Source organism: Pagrus major, chromosome 23 (genome assembly GCF_040436345.1).
Source record: "Pagrus major chromosome 23, Pma_NU_1.0".
In the NCBI taxonomy this organism is placed as follows: domain Eukaryota; kingdom Metazoa; phylum Chordata; class Actinopteri; order Spariformes; family Sparidae; genus Pagrus; species Pagrus major.
Window position 1 is genome coordinate 714,854 of NC_133237.1, and position 22,913 is coordinate 737,766.

The following is a 22,913-nucleotide window of genomic DNA, read 5'->3' on the forward strand; positions in this document are numbered from 1 at the left end:
AAGCCAACTCCATCCTTTGACAAGATAATGACCCAAAGCACAGCTCCAAGCTATGCAAGACCTATTTAGGAAGTAAAAAAGTCAGCTGGTATTCTGTCTATAATCGAGTGACCAGCACAGCAATATGAGGAAGCCCGGGAAAGATAGTTTTAACTGCAGTTTTTCAAATTCATCCCATTGTTATCATTAGTAAAGAGGAACAAACAGTTTGTTAGTGATTGTATTAAAAGAGGAAGGGGGGCAGTGTGATGCCTACGGCACAGATACTTGTGCTATGCCCTTGTCTTCTCGCCATTTGTAAGGGTTGAAGTTCAGTTAAAAAAACAAAAAAAAGTTAAATAACATGACTGTATCTTCCATAAAAGGACAGGATAGTACCGGAAGCAATGCCTTTTTCAAAAATAATTCAAAATAAAAGTGGAATTAAATTTTGGGGATGTTCTGTTCACAAACTGTGATACTTATTTTATTTTAACCAAGAAAACAAAGAATTCAATAAAAAGTCAGCTGAAATGTTACATTTCTTGTTCTTATATATAGAATGATATATAACAGGTAAGACAGTCTCACAACAGTTTCAGTTTCTTACCATTAGCAGATGTTGGGTAAACTTGGTGAAATAGACTGCTGTAGGCTGAGATAATGAAACATGATATCCATAGGTTCTACTTCCACCGACCATTAACAGACAAGAAGACGTGTTTGAGTCCAGTGGGACGTGAAATGAAGACGTGGCGCAGAATTTCATGCCAGGTAAGCTGTCAGCAGCAGGTGATGTTATCCGACAGCTGGAGGAGGAAATGAAAGTACGACATTTCTATCAGAGTGCTTGCTGCGATCTGTGTCCTTGACTTTAGAAACTAGCTTAAACGTTAACAGCAACTAAGAAAGAAGACACATCAGAGAATAGGTTAACCACTGATTTTTTCCCCAAATGATTGACAGGGCTGAGAGTACTGTAATCAAACGGGGCAGGTGTGGCTGATTTCCGCTGATAAGACTGCAATGACACTGAGAACAGCAGCGCAAACAGGAGCCTTTCCTAAACAAAGTCTGAAGTGTGTTCTCTCATTTTCTGGAGTCATGTCTTCATCAGAAGTCATACGACGTAAGGACCCTTCCTTCTTTTTGAGGTTCCTTGGTTGTGTCATCTTGGAGGTGTGTCTCCATCTAATCTGTGATGCTCCCTTGCTGGTAGCTTAATTGCAGTATCTCTGTGCACCTGGGCCCGGTATGCTGAAGTTACTTAAACTCCTGCAGTTGACTCTCCCTCTCTCTCTCTCTCTGCTCTGGCCCTCTCCACAGGCACGCCATGTTCTGGTTTTGGTGATGTTATCCTTAGTTTACCTTTTGCTTTGTTTTGCACACCTGCCCACTCATTAACATCATACACAACTGGCTTTACTGATTTCCACATCCCATTTTGTAAATATTAATTTGATCATTTAATTTGGTCTAATTTGGTTTAAACATTAACCTTGGTTGTTTCTCAGTTGTGTGGAAAGTTAAACAACATTAAACCGCTTAAGTTTTGATTATTACAACTGGTGTTTGTCTGTATACATTAATTTATTGCAGAGAACTGTGGTATAAGTGGCCTCACATGGGGCACCATCAACATATAGGAGATACACTACTAATAAATGTAATTTATTAATCACTTGAGATTAATAAAGCACTCGTAAATAGGGGCACCACCTCCGTTCTTTTATCTTTTTGACTAAAATTGAAATCGAAATGGCTAGCATAGCTTGAAATTAATCAAATTCGACTAGACAAGGTTAACTTGAATCAATATCAATCAATTCTAATCAATTTCAGATCAATTTATTCAATCTCAAAACTGAAGTAGTGACTTCTACACACAGTTACCTTTGGTTCTCCACATTAAAATAAATCTGCACAGACAACGACATACGGTTAAATATATTCGGCTAAATTGTTCAGAGTAAATAAATGAAATGGCAGATTAAACAAATGACAAGATTAACATGTAACAAAAAGATGGTGAGTCTGTAATGACTAACGTAACAAGTTTATGAATGAAATATGTGCGGATGGTGAAATTGCGGGTTGGGTGAAAGCATTTAAATATTAAGAGAATAATTGAATGCTAACGGAGCCCTAACCAAATTTCTCCTAGGATCAAAGAATCAAAATCAAAGCCAAAGACACCAACTCATTTTATACATGTGAATCCAGCATGATATGGGATGGTTAAGACTACTTTGTCTGAAGCGTTGTCTTGTGGAGTCAGCAGGCTGCGGCTTTCGTCTCCAGCGGCCTTTCTGTCGCTCAACTTCAAGCTGGCAGTCTCGGTCCAATACCCAGCGGGTGACAGTCTCAGTCCGATGCCCAGCGGGATGGCACCGCTCGTGAGCGCTGGGGGAGAGCCGGTTCGACTTGGCAGTCTTTCTTTCGTTGGAAACTGCTCACACGGTTTCTTAAACAGCCGGTTGCCGTAACATCTTCGCTAATGATGATGGTCTTGATGAAGAGGATGAAGGATGCTTCGGTGGCCGATCGAGTTATCCAGTTACTTGGTACGAGATAATTTCAAATTAAAGTTCACTTCCTCTAAGACAGGTCACGATACTTAACTGGATAAAACAAATTAAAACAGAACTTCGTTTTGGAAGAAACTTAACTAAAGTGTAAGGACTTAAAAGAAATCGATTGATACGGTGAAAAACATAAAAGTAATAAAAATCAACACGTGAGCACCAGAGGAGGATTAAGGTAGTCATGGGCCCCTAGGCTATTTTTTATGTGGGCCCCCCCTTATGCATCATGCTCTCCCAGAAAAAATGTAATTTTGCACCATGTGTAACAGTGCAGGAGAATATTTGGCAAACATGATCCACACACACTCCAGTTAGCACAGGTAGGTCAAATCGAATCGATGAGCTTGATTGGATGAGGTGACCCATGTCTGCCCAATCAGTGCTGTTTTGTTTGTTTATTACCCCATGGACCAATAGAGGTCAATGAATTTTTCCATTATTGTACAAGTACCATTATTATACAAGTGTATTTAAATTTCTAAAAAATAATCTGACCAATTCAAGGACCCCTCCACAGGGGTGGAGCAGCAATTTTAAATGTGGGGGGGTTCTGGGGTAGCACATGAGCACCGCAACCACCTTTGGCCCCTGTTTCAGTCTCCAAAACTAATGCGATGCATTTCTAGATTTTCTTCACTAGGATATGCCAATAATATTGCATTCAAAATGTACATTATAGCACAACGCTCTTTAACCTAAGATATTATATATTCACAAGCAATCACATACCATGGTATTAAGAAATTAATGTATATGTCTTATTAAAGAACAAGTGTGAGTGAGTGAAATTGGCAAGAACACTGTGTTCCTCCCTCTTCTCTTGTGTTATCTCCCTCTCCTTCTCTCATGTTCTCCCCTTCTCCTTCTTTTGTGTTCTCCCTCTCTTCTCCTGTGTTCTCCCCCTCTTGTCTTCTCTCCAACTTCTCTCCTGTTCTCTCCCTCATCTTCTCCATGCTCTCCTTTGTCCTGACTCCTGAACTTCCCTTCCTCAGAAACATCCTACATAAAGAACTCAATGTTAATATTCCTGAACATGTAAACTTAGAACAAACAGGCTTGATTTTGATTAGGAAACATTCAATTCTTTTGTTGTTCTTTTATCTGCTTTTTATTAATTATTTTACATATATTTTGTTGTTCTAATCTGTTTTAACTAATCTTTCATCCTAGCCTTTATTGTACTCTATATTATTTTATTCCTCTTATTATTTAAGATTTTAATAGTTTTATTGCATTTCATTGTCTTCATTTCTATTTTTTTCTAGTTTCTGAGAGCAGTAACAGGGATGAGTTGATGTCGGAGATTTTCTTCATTGAAAAGAAGGTTTTAAACTCCAACAAATAGCTTTAAGTTACGTAAATGAACACCTACATGGCATTAATGCAAGAATATGAATGTACTACCATAAAATTGAACTAGTGCATTTATGGATTGAAAGCTAGCTTTCTGTTTTCCTCCTGTCACATAACTCCAATTAAATGACAACTTGACTTGAAAAAGAAGTCAATCTTCTGCTGCCTCTTCCTGTTTGGCATTCCTAACAAAAAGAATAATGATAATGTTGAATAATATCAAAATCAGTGGCTGTCTCTAGAAAACTATCTGTCAGTTACCATTAACTTTACCTGGCTTGCATTAACTTTGTTTGCCACCTGGCTTGCTTAATATTAGCGGACATGCCACAAAGCAAGACATAGTTTAGTTATTTACAGACAAAATTCTACATTATTAACTAGTTAACCGTTTCATACCTCTGCTCTGTTCGCTGTCTGCGGCAGCGAGTGATGGCAGCTCCGTGTTAGCATGTACGTATTTACTTTCCCGGGGGGCTGGGACTAGTGGGTTTGGTCAAATGGCTGTGATTGGCTTGATGGCTATCAATCAATCTAACTTGGCCAATGGGTTTTCATGTATGTGGGACTGAGGTGCGCTCCATTTTGTACGCTGGTACACCGCGAGGGCGGGCCAACGGTTTAATACCTTTTAGGAGAAAGTCGGGGGGATGAAATCACCTTGTTTTAAAAGTCCCCCACGGCTGTGACGCCAGGGCCCCTCCACACGTGGGGCCCCTAGGCTGCAGCCTAGGGAAGCCTGTGCATTAATCCGCGCCTGAGTACAAGAACAACTTTGTCAACTGCTACTCGTCCTAAATGCAGATAAAACAAAACTTCTGTTCTTTAACACTTCAAAAACAACAAGAACTGCATTGTCAAAGAAAATTCTTACAAGGAATGGTCAACAAATTTTAAATACCTGAAGTTTTTAATTGATGACCACTTGACTTTTAGGTCACATATCCAGCATATTACACATTTGTGCCTGTTATTGATTTTGGAGATGTGTTGTATATAAACGCCTCTTCTCATTGTCTTCACATGCTGGTAATCTCTTACTCATCATTGTGTTATCAAAAGTGAAATGGTCTGCTTTAGGTAAACGCATTCACCGGTACATTTTTATTTACAAAGCCATTGTTGGCAAACTCTGTATTTACTTATTTACTCTTCTTCTTCTCTTACGTTTTAAAATTGAAATATGTAAATCACATTCTTCGTTCTCTTGACGTTTTTCGGTTTGGTGTTTCTAAAGTCTGAACTGAACTGGGAACGAAAGCTTTTAGGTTTTTGGCCCTTGCTGCATTCAACAATCTTCAGACCAGTGGTGTCAAAAGTATTCACATTTATTACTCAAGTAGAAGTATAGATACTAGGGTTTAGAAATACTTCTGTAGAAGTTGAAGTATCCACTGAAGCTTTTTACTCAAGTAAAAGTAAAAAGTGCACTGGTTTCTAAACTACTTAAAGTATAAAAGGAAAAGTAATAAAAGGAAAAAATGCCATTAAGGAAAAAAGCATATATGTGTACGACTGACCATTAACATGTGTTTCATGGAGCGGAAAATATGATGACTAGTTGCATATAAGTACTGTAATGGTGTGAAACTTCATACCTCAGAAACATGTTATTTCTCAATAACCTTTATTTGGATAAGCAGTCATCAACACAGCCACTACAAAAATGTACAAAAGTGTGTGTGTGTGTGTGTGAGAGAGAGAGTGAGAGTGAGAGAGAGAGAGAGAGAGAGAGAGAGAGAGAAAAAGCGATGAGAAAATAAGGAAAGCAATGAATGAGTTTTAGTGGCTCTGTGGTAGCTTGACGTAGTTTCAGCGTGCGGCATGCATGATATCCTGCAGGGCAAATTTAAGCAAATAAAGATTCATAAATGCAGGACATAATGTACTGTACGCTTGTTAGAAGGGAAATAAACAATTCCTCCCTACCAACTGATTGTCCTGGACCCATTCTGTCTGACCTGAGCTAACAGAGGCTTCACTTCACATCACCCCATCCCACCAATCCCAGCAAACACACAAACAATGTCAACAATGTCAAATTTGAACGAATTATACACGAGTTACCAATAGGCTTTGTTCAGCCGCAAAAGCAACAGGTTCTCAAAGTTCTTTGAGCCAATGCATGCTCTTCTTGGCCTGAAGATCAGCCCTGCAACACTGAATAGTCGTTCACAGGCTGCTGAGGCAGGGAGTGCCACATTCAGCTTACGTGATAGCTGGAACACAGCTGGGAAAGACTTGAGAATTTCTACTGTGTCTCCTGGGCACCCCAGGTACGCATCCAACTGCTGGGTCGCTTCAAGAGGGCCAGTCTTCTTCAAGGAGGAAAAGAAGTCATCTTCCTCAGATGATGCGGAGCCCCCACTGGTGTGATTCTCGGTCTGACAGTCCAAGTGGCTTCTGATATAGTCAAGGCCTGTGGAATAAACAAAACAAACAAACAAAAAAATCAGCACAATTGAGATTATACAACACTATTGTAATTGTGTGTTGGCTAGTGTGTGTGTCTGTGTGTGTGTCATTAAATGTCATGTCAGCCTCATTTCACTGACTCCATAGGAATTCACAGTATTACAGGAAAGTTGAGCAGTGAGACACTTACCAAGTTTGAGGACATTTCTGTCACTTGTCCAGCAGGTCTTAAATTTGGGAACTAGAATGGCTGAGGCTATCAGCTCTGGGTCTGCAAGCATCTCTCCGAAGCGTTTTTCAAGGCCTGAAAGAAGTGCAGCAACCAAAGGCTCACAGAACTTGGAAGACACGCGAAGATGCTGGAGCTTGGTCCTCAGTAGAGTTATGGTGGGGACCAACCATCCCATCTGCACCGTGGTTTCTCCCTGAAGAACATCAAGTGCCTTTGCAACTGGGCTCATTGTCTTCGCATATTCTGCAAGAAATGCCAGTTCCACTGGAGTAAACCTGTACAAAAAGGAAAAGAAAAACACAACATGGAACATTTAGCCTAATTGATGTGCCACCTTCAATTGCAGGAACTGATCATTTAAAAAGAAAAATATTGTCATCTGAGAAATGTAGATGTAGGTAAGTTATAAATCACATCCATAGTAAATATGGGGAATGCATACATGTGTTGTACAGCATTTAAAGTATAAAACTGGGACTTAATGCATCACTTCATTAACTGAAAAGCAGAAAAACAAACACTTACTTAGGTGTATCTAGTTCACTGCAGACAGCTGCAAGGGCTTCTTCGCCTTGTTCTCTTGTTATTCTCACTAGTCTCTCTACGGCTGAGAAGAATGAATTCCACCTTGTAACAACTGGCCTTACAAGTTGGAGTTTGCAGTGGTCTTCGATTACTTCAGATGCAGTGGTTGATCTTGAACTTAAGTTCCACAGGCTAGAGCATTTGGCAAATGTGGACCTTGACACACGCTTGTACAACGAGTTGACCTCTGCTTTTGAAGCATCAACTGTGGACACTAAATTGAGGAGGTGGCATGCACAGCGATGATGCTTGGGTAGCTGGAATTCCAAGTAGTCATCTTCATCCAACAGGGTTTCGGCATCAACAGATTCAACACCCTCAGTGCTTTCCTCTTCATCGTAGTCATCATTTTGGCCACTACCATCTTCTTCTCCATCACCCTCTCCTACAGACTCAGGATTGTTGTTCTCGTCAGTCTGCCCAAAAACTCTGAAGGCTTTCAGGAAGTTCGATCCATTGTCAGTTGTAGTGCGAACAATCTTCTCTCTGATATTGAATTCTGTGTGAATATCATTTAGGGCTCCAGCCAGGGCAGAAAAATTATGTGGCCCTTTAAGTTGCTTACATGCCAGGGCAGCACAGGATCTCTGCATGGTCTGGGGGTTAAACCAGTGTGCAGTGACACCAATAAAACCTTGACGGCGTACTGTCCAGCAGTCTGTTGTTGTTGCTATGAACTCAGTTTCACTAAGGGCAGCTTTGAGTTTTCTTTTCATTTCAATGGAGGCCTTTGTGACTTTGTTTACAACAGTATTGCATGTCATGACATTTGTATTTGGCTGAAGATGTTGCACAAGATCGATGAAGCTCTGTTGCTGAACTATGTGTGGTGGGTGCAAGCCTTGGACCACAAATTTGAGGACTGCTTTATCCACACTTGCCTGGGACGCTATTCGAGTCTCCCACAGCTTGGTTTGTTTGGACGGCGGAGCCAAAGAACCTTCAGCGGATGACCTCCTTTTCAGGGAGGTAAGTTGCGTGTATCTCTCCAGATGTGTGGGGTGTTTCTTCTGTGAAGAAAATAAATGCATAGGCACAGATTGAGACTCATATCATTTCTCTCAAACCACAAGCTCAGACTACCTAGGACTGCTGTGTTAAATGTCATGCTTGAGATTTATGGATGAAGGTAAGACTACAAGTTAGGTTTCACTGCTCCCTTGAGAGGTTTAGAGATCACACGTGTGAATAGCTAATATCCCATCTCTCCCCATACTAACATTGCCTGTATATTTGAACCTGCGCTGCGAATCCCAACTTTATCTTGTTTGTGCCAGGTTAATAAAACTGCTGCATGGTCCTACTCTCCTCGTCATTTAATTGAAAACCACTACGCAGACATATGAGGGGTTACACTTACATGAAACTAAGCTGGTGCTGTACGGTGTGTCTGGCTCTGCGCTCTGCAGTCAGACCCTTCTCCCACAAGCAGCTCATGCTTGGTGAATGGTTTACCAACAAGTTGTAGCCCCCCCCCCCCCCGGTCGCCCGCCAGGCTAAGCGTCGCTCGTATCTGGCGATAGATGAGCCCGCTCGCTCACCCGCTGACCACTGACCGACGTTAGCCGAGCCGTGAGCTAGCGCAGATGTTAGCATCTGTCAGAGCAGCCTTCTGCGAGCCGCGAAACCCCCCCCCCCCCCCCCGCGCCAGACTTAGCAAGTTTTCTGAGATCTGTGATCTCAATGGGACTACCCTGGTTAAATAAAGGCTAAATGAAAAAATTAAAATAAGCTGTTTTCGTACGTCAGTATGACTTGCTCTGGTCAGTTCTGCTTTTCTAGACACAACCTGCGCAAATCAATACCTTCAACCTGAAGGACTGAACTGGGATGAGCCATAAAATGCCAATCAATAGGTCTTCAGGTTGAATGAAAACACTAGACATCTTAATTCTAATTAATACGTGGCAAAACGTGGTAAGAATGCCAACATAAGCATGAATATTAGGACACTGCAATGTGCCCAAACATTAACATTTTTATGGTATCTATGTTACTGACTCTTGTTTTGTGTGTAAGATAATTAATCACAAATCAAATGACTTGATTACAGAGCCAGAGAGATAATCAGGGCTTGTAGTTTGGACTTCACAAGTTAATAATTGATTTTGTTGGATTAATACTTCTCCACAAACAACAGCCAATTGTATGCTGACATTGATAATTTGTGTATATAAATTAACCAAACAGAAACTGTTGTTGTCTGTTATCCCATAAAATAAGCTGAAGTGATAACAATGACACCAGAGCATTGAGCCTCGCGGTACGAGCAGATCTGTTCTTCAGTGAACAGATATCAGTACATGTGATTTAACAGTTCCTGTTGCATTCACCAATTTTCTTGCACTCACAACATTCTCCAAGGAATCATTATGCCTTTATCTTACTGAATCTGGGATTCAAATGCACAGTTTGTTATTTTTGCTGTTTAGAATATGAACTGCAGTGTGCTATGATCTTACCATGCCCTGTTCTGGCACCGCAGCCTGGACTTTGCGGCTGACTACCTGGGCCAAAGCGGGGCAGTGCTGTGGGGGTCTGAAGCCCCTCTTGGGCTCTGTTCCACTGGCCTTAGTGGTGGGGACCCTCGCAGGCTGTCCCCGAGTCTCGTACACGTTCATGTGCAGTCAGTTCTACGGTGGCCCAGAGGTGTCAGGTCGCCACAACACAAATACAAAAGCCACAACACAAATACAAAAGCCACAACACAAATACAAAAGCCACAACGGAAGTGAACTACAACGGAAGTGACCCACAACGGAAGTTACCTAAAACACGGAAGTGAACGGTAACGGATGTTGACAATGAGGCGGATTGTTGCTGGTGGACTATTTCATAGAAGAAGACAGCTCTTGCCCCTGTGATAAGTAAGTGAAATGTTGTTCTCTAGCTAACTATGATAACTATCGCTATGTGATTGTCAGAAATGAGCAGTGTTGTTCAATGTCCTTATTTTTATATTTATATACTCTGCCATCTAACCTACGATGAGTAACGTTAAGCGGGGCCTGGTTTCAGAAAGCGGGGTGAGGAAAAACTTTGAGTAACGTTATGTTAAGCATGAGATGAGGGAAACTCTGGGTTTTCTGTTTCACAAACCGAGAGCAGATAACGTTAAACCCTAGATCGGTAACTGCTGTAAGTTAATTTATGCAACAAACTATGAGTTTCTCTGTGATTCCTCACCTCCTGCGGACCCTGAAGAAGCTATTTGACACACCGGTTCATCTCCTCATTCATACTGTCCATTCCTTCGCAGAAGTGTATGTCTTTAGAAACATCGAAATCACAGTAAGATATTGTTCGTTACTAGGGATGGGGACCGAGACCCGGTTCTAAAAGGACCCGGTTCCAAAATTTCTCAAAACCCGAAAATCAATAAGGTCCGAGCTTATCGATACTGCTATCAAGACTAGCGGGTCCTATAATGTAACGTTATGTCTTGAGCGTCAAATCTGATTTACAGGGCCCTAGTTTACTGACAACTCTGAGTTTGTTAACCCAGAGAAGAAGGAAACACTACTTTTCATTTCAAGCACACAGCTACATGATTTTATTGTGATTTCCTATACAGTCACAAAAATGCTGTCTACAAATTTCTATGAAATGCAAAAATGTTCCCCCACTTCTCTAGAAAGGATAACGTTGATCATGATTCTTATGGTGATGTGGTACAGGATGCAGAGCACATTGATAAACAAAACATTAATCTTATCATTGTTTCCTTTCATCCTTTTCAGTCAATAGAGGCCTAGTTAGTGTTGTATGTGCCATACCATTAATGTTTAGTGAATTCATTTTTATATTCTGGGCACTAGCCTAATGGTTCTGTTTTTTTTATTACAGATTACAATGTATTGTCCTTTTTGTGGATATTACCTGCATTCTGAAACAGCATTCTGCAGTTCATGTAGCATGAATATCAAATTCATGTATGATGCCGATAAGCCTGGCACAAGTGAAGGTAACATTTCAAAGATTCATTATTTTTTAATTAGGCTTACCCTGTGCATATTCAGTACTGTATTGTATGAGTATAGATCAGAATGCTGGATGAGTGAACAAAAGGGTTTAAAGTAATCCATGCACTGTCTTAATCATATTTCATTGGACTCTCTTTGAAGCAGGAACCACAGGAATAAGTGCATTGGCTTCATTCCAAAATTTCCGTTTTAGAAGGAGAGACAATCGTGTTTCAAAAAGAAAAAAGAAACACTGAAGGAAAACACAGTGAAGGTAACTTCTCTTTGCATTATGTCATGTATGTGTAGTGTGTCAATGAACATGTTTACAGTAGCCTACTTCTATGTTTCCCTGTAGATTTCAGTAGGCGTTATGTGGATGAAGGATGGAGTGCTGAAACCTGTCAGAGGAATGGTACTACCCCTTGTTGTGCCACCAGGATTGGATGCAGAGCAATTGCGCAAAGCTGCAGAACAAAAATTGATGGCCTTTAACAAAAATTTACAAAGTGGTCCTTACATTCTGCTTACCCTGATGGTACAGAGATTACTAATATACCAGGGACAGAAACAGCATTCTCTCTGAAACTCTACAAAGAGGCACTGGGGAAGGCTTACCAACGCATCACAGTGTACATTTGTACGGTTGAAGATTTCCTTATCGATTGTAAGTGACTCTCAAATGAATAACCACACAAAATACCTCTCTTAAACTGATATGTATCTCAAGTACATTGTTCCATTCTCATGTCTGATCTTGTTTTTCACAGCTCAGGAATCCAACTCAGAGTCATCTGATTCTGAAGTGACTATTACAAGCAGAAGTGCTGCAGAATTCAATTTGGCTGATACAGTAGTAAGTGTAATATTTGCCATTTTATATCTGCTTACATGACTTAAGTGCAAGTCAGAAATGGTATTCCCTTTACCAGTTTGGGGCAGGATGTTAATCACATGAGGCATATCGACATTGCTTATATTGTTCTGTTAATCAAATCTTAAGTGCAACTGTGATAAAAATCTATATTTTCTACTTCCAGCCATTTGAATCTATCTTGAACAGCACCAGTGATAGTGTGGGAGAATCTTCAGACTTTGATTCAGCAGCTCCGGTAATATGTGGCTCCTTAACTGTAATGTGTGTTGTTCATATGTAGCCTTGTCCTAAAATATTGTTGTAAAATTAATTTGTCCTACGGTACATACAGTAACAGGTAACACAGACTTCGACACCCACATGATATTTGTTTACATTAGAGCAGTGTCTTTCTTTCTGAACAGGACATCTGATAACAAAAACTTTACATCCTTAAGTACTTTTACTCACCAGTCTAATCCCTCTTATGGTTTGTTATACAGATCTTACTTTCTGACGCAGAAGAGGGCCCAGGAACTACAATGGTTGCAAAGGAAACTACATACTATAGGTATTATGCTTTTCTCTACAAATTTGAAATGTCATGATTGATTATGGGATCATCAACAATGTAAATGTGCGTGCTCATTTCTCAGCAGATACACACAACTGTATGCACCCATTATAGTAGAGGATGAGGAGGACTCAGGAGTGATGCAGGCAGTCTTGATTTTCATTAGGATGCAGAGTAAGAAATGAATAGTTACTCTTAAAACGGTTGTTTTTTCTGGTTAATTGCATCTGCTGTCATGCATTAAGTTAATAAAGTAGCATGGTTCATCATTTATCTGTTGGTAGGGTGGAAAAGCTATCTGCATCAGAAATAATTGCAAACCTGGCACTCCAGATTGACCGCCACACCGTCAGCAGATTTAACATCTGCCGCTCTGACATCTGGGATGGAGCCGTCAGAGAATTCAAAAGGGGAACATTCTCCGAAATGAAGGATCTCCTAGTGAAGTTTTCAGATGATGTAGGCAGGTTTGAGGAAGGTATCGACACAGGTGGACCAAAAAGGGAATTCCTCTCACTTCTGATGAAAAGCCTGAACGAACAATCCATATTTGATGGACCTGCAGAGAGTCGCTACCTTGTCTACAATTCAACTGGTACTATTTTGTGTGGAATGTTTTAAAATAACTAAATTATTAAACCATGCCATGCTTGTTTAATATGGAAACTGATTGACCACTCTATTACTCTGCATTTCCATGAGCAGCAATCAGAGAGGATGAATATAGTTTGGCAGTGAAGATGATTGCCGTGTCCATAGTACATGGTGGACCTGGCCCAAATTTCCCCTCAAAGGATCTGGTCAGCCACATTTCAGGGCAGTCCAGTTTCAACTCATCTGTAGGAGACATTACAGATGAAGAAATAGGTAAAGTGTTACAAGAGGTATGAGGGTCTTTGATGTAAGGGTGTGAAATTCTATCATAAGTAATTGGTTATTAATGTAAGCAGTTTTGTCCACTTAAAATGTTCTTTCAAAGTATCTTTCTGATATTACTATTATATATAATTACTTTTTGTATTTAAAATGAGTATCTATAAGTTCATCTCATATTTTTTTAGATCCAGAATGCATCCTCATTGGAGACCCTACAAGACCTAATGGTACAGCACAGCACCATGTTGCAGACCGCAGGGTGCTTCAAACATGTAAAGTCGGTGGAGGAAAAGCACTCGATTGTGAAGGAGTTCCTCAGATGGTACATAATTGTCAGGAACCACAGCGTAATCGAAAGGTAGTTTTATTTTGTTATTACTGTAAATACAGTAATTGTTCAGGATAAAACATAGAGTTGCTGTCTCATTCCAAGGCTTAGTAGCTGCTACACAATGTACATTTAACTTTTCAGGCAACCTGTTATTGTATTTCAGATTCAAGGATGGACTTAACAGCATGCAGTATTTAACAGCGCTGCAGCAGCATCCAACGGTGCTGACACCTGTCCTCTGCCATTCGGATAAAAAGTTATCTGCTGCGGACATGGAAAATCTGTTCCAACCAGAGCTTAGTCCAGATGGAAGCAACAAGAGGGTCCAGGAGGACAAAACAAGAAGTTTCTGGGCGGACTACCTTCTTGATTGTGAAGGTTGGTTTATTTCTTCTAAATTGTCCAATAATATCCACACAAATTACAATGAGAATTAATGACTTAGAAAGTCTCAATGTTGTTGTGCATACTATTTACAGTAAATTGATTCCAATGCTTTCTATTTTCAGAAAATAACAGCGCGGTAACCCTGGAGGATGTCTTCATGTTTGCCATGGGTGTGCCATGCATGCCTCCTGCTGGTATGGAACCTCAGCCATGCCTTCAATTTCTTAGCAGTTCAAAACTCCCTATGGCAAATACATGTGCCAATACTTTAAAGCTGCCTCTTTTGGACAACTACCCTTTTCTTGTCAGTAAACCCGCTTTCTGGAATAGCCTAACGGTACACCTGCATCATAGTTAGCTAGAGAACAACGTTTCACTTACTCACATTTAAGGCAAATATGAACTTTGGGATTAGGAATTCCCCCGGTTTTGGATGCATTTAGCCAGCCCGCAGCTGTCGGTATCTTGAGCCAAACCTGTAAAGGTAGACAATAAGTAGATTACTATATTGTCATTGCATTACCTATGTGGTAATGGCTACTGTTAAAATAATGTGCTTTTGGTTTGTAGTTCTACTGCGTTTCTGTGTCCACACGTTGGGACTAGTTTTGCAAATATCCATGTTTTGTTGAGACGGTAATTACACAGATATTAAGAGATCAAACTAGTTTTGATTGAAGTGAAAATCACTGTATTGTCAGTGCTACCATGATTTAATTGGCTGTAAGCAGTAAGTTGAAGGTGCAAAGAGCTCATCAAATAATAATTAAAATAATATGCTTTTGGTGTTTAGTTGTACAGCGTTAGCAGTAGTGTCCACACGTTGGGAGCAATTTTTGTTGTCTGAATGACAACACATCATCAATTAAATGTCAGGACAGTAGTGTGGAAGTCTCATTAATGATTTTGTAGAAAGCAACACTGACTATAACATTCTTTAGTTTGTCAGATTTATTGAATAACTGCTATATACTTAATACATTTTATAGGATTTAAGCCACACTCATTGCATTTCTATTGAAAATAAAATAATAAAATAAAACTCCCAGATTGACTTTTCTGTTTACATTGTATTCAAAGTAATGAAAAAGGTTTTGTTGTGTGTATTTTACAGTCTTACCATCTTACAGATCAGCCATGTTCTTCAGGGTGATGTAGTTCGCTACAGCAGATTCCCATTGTAGAGGAGGCGACAATCCACTTTGTCGCTGCAGTTCTTCAAAGCAAGTTTGCTGTTCATCATCTCCACCAGGAGTTGCTGGCAGGGGCATGAGGGCATTAAACTGGCTCAGGGCTTGTGCAGATGTAGGGAATCCACAATTTCTTCCGTTGAATCTAGGAGGAAGTACAAAAAAAAGTCCACATTCGCTGACAATCACAAAAACTCCTTTCATGCATATTTTAGTTTTATTGCCTTTCCAACCATCTCCGTTGTTTCTCATAGGACAAGGATGCAGAGACACAAGATGACTTCATATTAAAAGTCATCAGCATCTAAAGTAACAAATAAAATAGAGCAAAGTGCTACTAATTGTATTTGTAGTTTGCATGTATGTAGTTTCGTTGGCAGCAAGATGTTTCAAAGAGACAAAAGAAAGAAAGAAGCTAATGTGCACTCTGGTAGTGTTGACCTTAATTTTGGAGTCTTTGCCTAATGGCATGGAGGCAGAGACTAGCAGGAGGTGGGAAGAGTTGAATGAATAATGACGTTATTGTACTGCGATGTTACTGTACTATGTATGTATGCTTTGTAATGAAAGCATTAAATGTAAATGCTCTGTATTTGTATAGTGCCTTTCTAGTCATTGCGACCACCCAAAGCACTTTTACACTACATCGCATTCACCATTCACACACATCCATACACTGAGCCTAAGTGCACAAACAGAAACTAGCATTCACACACATTCATACACTGGTGGAATAGCCACCACGGGCAATTTGGGGTTCAGTATCTTGCCCAAGGACACTTCAACATGCTGCCTGGAGGAGCTGGGGATTGAACCACCGATCTTCGATTAACGGGCTCTACTTCCTGAGCCACAGCCGCCCGATTATCTTTCTGTTTTAACATGACAATGCAATACTCACCTGTGAGGCACGTGGTACATAGCGTCTGGTTTACCAGATGCGCGCTGGGATTGGCGAACAGGACGAATAGTGTGAGTGTTCCACAGTTGCTTGTATTCGTCCAGTTGTTTCTGCAGGACACCCAGGAAGCAGTAACGCACCAAACTTGTGTGTCCATAGCTGCCATTGAAGAGGTGCCTCTCCCTCAAGTCACTAAACAGATCCATCCAAAACTGACTCCTAATTAAAGTACACACATTTTATAATGTTGTACCTTGACCCTGAGAAAACACTCAACAATCGCTGAAGTTGCCTTTAAAGGTGTACTGCAATTTTTAAATGATTTAAGAAGCTGTGTTTGTTATATGTGAGCAATTTTACAGTGAGCACAAGTAGTCTCAAGCTGACACTAAATATGTACAGCAGATAAAGCACCAAGTAAAAGTGAGTATAGATCAGTATAATCACATACAGTAAATACAGAAATGTCAAGTAGATGGAGCATAAATCAATTAAGAATTAACGATATGTGACAAAAACCTTTGTTTCCGAAAGTAGGACCACCAGCTTTCAATGCGTTGGTTGGATGTTGAAGTGCCATACATGTGGCTTTTGGCTCCTGCAAATTCGTCTGCATGCACTGATCTCAAGGAACAGTGAAGTGCTGCCATCAGTCCATTTTCTGTGCCACAGTCTGTGCGGAGGCGTATTGGAAAAACTCCAAACACAGCTATACATTGCATGTAATTTTGAGCAATGATCCTAGGATCATTGTTGGACTTTCCCCATTTGAGCCACATAATTTTTCTGGAGAACCCATCGATACAGCCACTTATTGCAATTCCATAGGGTTTTAATTTGTCGTACCCATCAACATGCCAGATTTCGTTGGGTCCCATTGAGTGGTATGCTCTTCAGACAAGTCTTCGTCTAGAGCGATTTTCTACTCCAGACCAGTCCAATTCTCCCATTAGGCGCATCACATCACCTCTTCTGACAATAAGAGAGTACTTCTGTTTCAGATTCTGCCACATCGCTTGGCCAGTTTGTGCTACATCTACAATCGACATTGGAAAATAAACGGTATCTGCAGTCCTAAACGTAACCTGGTAGCCCATATTTTCTTGGGTCCCATCAAGTTTGTGTCAGCAGAACTCCAAAATGCCTGCTTCTACACTGATTCTAACCAGAAAGTGAATGACTGAATTATTTTACAGCTTCAAAAATGTGGGTCTTGTATACGAGTAAGTCTGAAAATTGGTCAAAAGTCATTACAATATTAACATTGTCATGTTTTTAACATTCAATGTGAGCAGAGCTAAATGTCCTCCTTTTTTCCCCATTAGTATATACAGTACAGGAAAAGTGAATAGTAGCTTAACATCAAATCAGCTTACCTTCAATGCCTCCTCATATTCCCCTGGAATATAAGCAGGAACATTAATTATTAACATAACATTAATATACAGCTCACTCTAAATCTTATAGATTGTTCTGGTTTTGTTCAACATACCATGTCTTATGACTGTTTATGGTTACTTACCTTGGCTGTTAATGGACACCTGGAGGAAGAAAAGGGAAGATGTTTTTATGTTTAGTCATATTTATCTATCGTGACACCCCCTGGTTTTGTAGGCTACATAATATTCAGCAGACAGTAAACTGAGGGTGTAGAGCTTGGAACAAGTGGGAATTTAACAGGTTTACAGAAAGATGCCTCTGAGTTGCATTAGGGGAAATGCAGGATCCGCTGGGCAACTGCATTAACAGTAACTGAATCTGACATTACGATTCTCTAACCAACTTAATTTTAGCTATACTGATGTGTTTGATAAATTCATTCCATCAAACAGACTGCCACCTTCCACCCAAGTACAACAAATAATCGAACTCCACAGATTGATTTAAGGTGACAGGGCTGCACTGTATAGTTCAAAGCTTAAAAGCTTTATGCATAACGCTGACAATCAACATTTGAATGCTACACAGTTTGTTTGTTTTATTTGTACAACCACATTCAAGTGGTGGCTGCTTATGATTGTTTCAGACTTGTGGGATCCAAGTATTTCCCAAAACTCCAGAGCATTGTAAAGTCTGAGAGTCAAAATTTATTGAAAGAAAATAGATGTAATAATGTCCAAAACTGATCCATTTTCTTATCTATGGAAATATTCTGCTTCAATTCATATTTGTTGGCTTCTAGCCTTTTAAAAAATGGTCAAAAAACTGTTTGCTCTTCCGCTCCCCGCACACAAAGCGAGGAGTCATGCAGCACTCTTGCAACACCGTGAATTACATTTAAACCATGGGCTGGGTGAATACTCAATTCTGATTGGCTGCAGTGTGTCTATTAACTCCTGACTCATGGACACCTATAGAACTACTAAATGGTTCCAGTGAAACTGTCTGTCCACCATTCTAATTCAATGCATATAGCCTGTATCTAATCTGAATATCTTATTTACAACACAGAGTGTAGTCCTTCAATGCATCATCCTATGAACACCACAGGTGTTGCCAGGGAAACAGTTGTGGCTTGTGAAAACTTAAGATTTTATCACAAAATGCATACAATTTTTAAAACAAAAGTTTTTGTTTTTCTGACAAGTGACCATGGTATAAGAGTGATAATATCCTCAGAGGTGTCCATAATCAGGAAGTAGTTTCTCACTAGGCATTACCCCTTACTTACACTGTATAACCACAATACCACAACATCTATTTCAGCTCTAACACTATAGTAGCAAATTACTTAAGTCATTAGATGTATCTGCATTTGCTCGGGGCTCCATCAAAACATTGAACAAATCGACAGTTCGGAAGCGTTTTAAGATTCTTGATGATGAATCACTTTATTTAAATTGTGAATTTAGTTCAAGAGTTTGTTTTTGGGGACGATGACATCATAAACGTTAACAGCAGACATTCAAAGCCTCATTTAAAAACCTCAAAAGAAGCGTCAAATGTAAAAAAAAAAAAAAAAAGGCATTTGGTACAGCTCTATTAGCTGATATTGCCCAGCCCGTCTGTCAAGTATGAAAACATCCAATGCGATAGTGACAATAGAAAGAGTCTCACCTCCTCATTCTCCTCATCAAAATATGTCAGCTGTAGACTGCAAAGGCCAAATGATCGCTTCACCTGTACACCAAACACACAGACAGACTGATGAGGAAAGGGGATGACGGGTCAGCTGTCCTATATGGACATAAGACATACAATGTCAGACCTTACAGTCATTTCGATTGGGATGAACTCAGTGACTAAGATGTGTGTGTGTGTGTGTGTGTGTGGGTGGGTGTGTGTGTATGTGTGTGTGTTGAGGGGGGATTCAGTGACAGATGCCAAGGGACGTAGTGAGCACTGTTTGTTTCTCTGTGTATATAGGAACTCAGTGGACTCAGTGGCTCGTGTTGATCCCTGCTCGGCCAGAGGAAGCTGTGTTCAGGGAGTGGGCTCTGTTCACACTCCTGCTGGCTCCTTACTGGCTGAGAGCTGGATGCTTTATCCAGATGACATTCTTCCTTCTGTGGCCCTCTGTTTCTCTTCATTGTGCTGCGACGATGAAACAGTAAGTGTTGCTTTGAGCAAAGTGTGTCAGATGAAAAAACGATAACGCTAAGCCTGTACACCAAGCCCACTTGCATTTCTCTCATTGGTAGAACAACAACTCAAAGTGAAGTCAGGCATCTGTGACTCAGCAGCACTCAGGAAATAAACTCCCCCAGGCCACTGTGACCAAGAGAGATGGACCATAAATCCAAAGGTGGAGGGCTCAGAGACCCTATTTCACCTTTTTTCTGGGTACTGGCCGTTTACAATGCCAAGGATTGAAAAGCAGGTCTTCTGGTCTTTTGCCCTCACAGTTCTCAGTGGCTCCAGGTTCATTTTAGCTCATTGGTACACTATTAGCACCATTTCAATGCAGGAAATTAACAAAAAAACATAATCAGTCAATGACATGGCTCTCTGCCTGCTTTGTGGACAGGTTCTGGGAAATACATTTGAGCTCTGCTCAGGAGGTGACATCAAATGCAAATTGTGCAACAAGGATGACTACAACAAACATCTCTACCATCTGATATGGGGATACAACACACAGCCAAACGGAGGAAGATGAAAGAACACAAAATAAGATTGAAACTAGTCTCGAAAATGGCACTCAGTAGAGGGAATACCTCCTCCAAGTCCCAACAGTCTCCTTTACTTCAATCAAGTCAACCCAATATTAGACTCGATAGCCTTGTATCACTCTAAATCTTAAACCACCCATAAGAGCTTTACCATAATTTAAACTCAGCAGATCTAGGATCAGCATCAAATTGTACTCACTCATAGATCCCAGCCACCTAAGTACACCAGATTTTTTTTCATCAAGGGAATAAGGCATTTCCCTGAGAAATGAATGGAAATGTTGAAAGATGCCCTATCTAACAGTGTTAAAGAACCTGAGAAAAAGTTCTTGGATCCTTCCCTTCATCTGGATCCAAACCAAACGTTAATAGGGTCTATTCTGGTCACAGGACCCATCCTCCATCCATCATTGTGTAATCCTGCTGACAAACCAACCAACAAACAATCATACTGACACAGGTGAAAACATAACTCCTCCTTGGTGGAGATATAAAGAATTGCAATTCATTCATTGGTGTAGATCAACACTGAACGCCATTATGGGTCTCCCACTGCCTTGTTCCAGCCTCAGTACTGCCCGACATAAGTCAGTCCCTTAGTAGCAGTAGTAATAGTACTAATTAATGGAGCCAAACTATATCGGTTGTAGATGAAGGTTCTCAGTCATCCAGGTCATGGTAAATCTAGGTGCTGTATCGTAGGCAACTGGACTAGTTTCAGTTTCTTGAAGATGTTTCACCTCTCATCCCAGAGGCTTCTTCAGTTCTAACTAACTGGAGGGGAGTGTCCTTACAGAGTTGTTAAGGACACGTGTGAGCTCTGAGTTTTATCATATTGGTTGTATGATAATATCTGCCAATATTGGCATATCATAGATAGATCATATTGCCGTTGTTGTCTGATATACTTGGATATGAAAACTTTTATTTTTTAGAGTATATAAAGCAGAAGAAGATGCTTGGGATAATTCATAATGATAATGATGTTACTGTTTCAGTGTACTGCTGTTTTTTGAGACAATAAAGTTTTAAACTTATTTTACTGTTAAACAGTAAAATATCTGGCCTCTGTCACATATCTTTGCCCCGAGTGTTTGAGTGATCATTGCAAAATTGCGGAATTTATTACTCCTTAATATCGGCATCAGCCTCAAAAATCAAGTGTCAGTGGGACTAATTAAGTATATCCAAAACACTGTGGTTGTAAATTAAATACCAGTGTGAATGCCCCACAATGCCATGTTCACTTATTATTCAGACCATACTAATAAGCAACAGTCTGGAATTTCTGACAGCTATGATACGTCCCACTCTGTGGAATGAACAAAAGGAGTGTTAACAAACAAGATGGCTGCAAAGCCGACATAAATTCCAGTTACATCCGAATAAAAGCTAATGAAGCCTGTATCGTGAAGCCCCACGATACAGGGGTCAGAAGTCCCTGCAGTGGAAAAGGATCCTTTATAATTAGTGGACTCTGCTGTCCATTAACAGGAGCTGAAAGCCAAGCATATAGACATGGAATCTACATTGACAATATATTAGAGTCAAACTGTTGCACTGAAGAGCTCAGTGACTTTCAATATGTAATATTTCCAAAGTCCACTGTCAAGTTGGTCAAATCCCTGCCTTGCTATATTTGCCTCGGTCCAACAGAATGTGTCATGTTTTAAGAGAAGATAAAACATTCTTCTTCTTACAGGTGAAAAGTAGCTAAAGTTCATAAGCAATCAACACACTGTTGCTCAATACACCTCTTCTGCTACAGATGAGCATGAACTGGTGTGGCCAGCAGCTAGTGGTGGCTGTTAGCTACATGAAAGTAAGCTTTGCTGTATATGGAACATTACTGATTAAGGTTATTGATTTTTTTTTTGTAATTTCTGCCATTGTTACAACAGCAATAGCTGAAGGTTAAATGCTAATTTAAATGTTAAATCACCAACATTACATTACTATTAAGAATGTAATTTAAAAATGTGCTACTTTGGCTCTAACGTAGCAGCCTCTCTGTCTGTAGTAGACTCTGTGGCCTCACTCAAACACTGCCAAGAACACTATCTGATTGGTTATACATCACACATAATTGCCTATCAACAGTGAACAATATGAATTTGCAAAGTAGCTGGTAACTATCAAATAAATGTAGTGGAGTGGAATTATAAAGTAGCAGAAGATGGAAATACTCAAGTACATTTCTTCAAATTTGCACTTCAACTACTAAATTACTTGAGTAATTTGTAGTCAATTACATTCCATCACTGGTTAATTCTAAATTTTGACACTAAGATTTTCATTTTTGCTGCAAATGTATATTGGTTCCAAATATCAGTTATCAGTCTCCTGGACGGAACAACTGAAATCTTGAAAAAACCTGTAGGTCAAAACCTACCCTGTACCAATCAGCACTGAGTGAGATCCAGACAACAGTTGGGTGACAGCTCAACAACAGTCCAGCTGCTTGAAATGTGTTATCCGTGGTGACTCATGAGCCACATGGTTTGGAATTGCAGCCACAGATGCAGATTGAGTACAGACTCAAGTCCACAAACACAGTCTGCCTGACCTCCTCCTT

General features: G+C 40.2%; 1 protein-coding gene across 1 annotated transcript; it reads left to right on the forward strand.

Moving 5' to 3' along the window:
- The first annotated feature begins 12,799 nt into the window (after positions 1–12,799).
- LOC141019175 (G2/M phase-specific E3 ubiquitin-protein ligase-like) lies at positions 12,800–14,470 on the forward strand. The gene is made up of 6 exons (XM_073494020.1): positions 12,800–13,136; positions 13,247–13,425; positions 13,603–13,775; positions 13,912–14,126; positions 14,258–14,329; positions 14,445–14,470. Exons 1-6 carry the CDS (start codon positions 12,800–12,802, stop codon positions 14,468–14,470), a joined length of 1,002 nt encoding a protein of 333 aa, XP_073350121.1.
- The last annotated feature ends 8,443 nt before the right edge of the window (positions 14,471–22,913 follow it).

Coding starts and splice junctions, on each gene's coding strand:
- LOC141019175 (XM_073494020.1), top strand. CDS start 12,800: ATGGTTCATCATTTATCTGTTGGTAGGGTGGAAAAGCTATCTGCATCA. Junction 13,137..13,246: donor CCTTGTCTACAATTCAACTG/GTACTATTTTGT, acceptor TTCCATGAGCAG/CAATCAGAGAGGATGAATAT. Junction 13,776..13,911: donor AACCACAGCGTAATCGAAAG/GTAGTTTTATTT, acceptor ATTGTATTTCAG/ATTCAAGGATGGACTTAACA.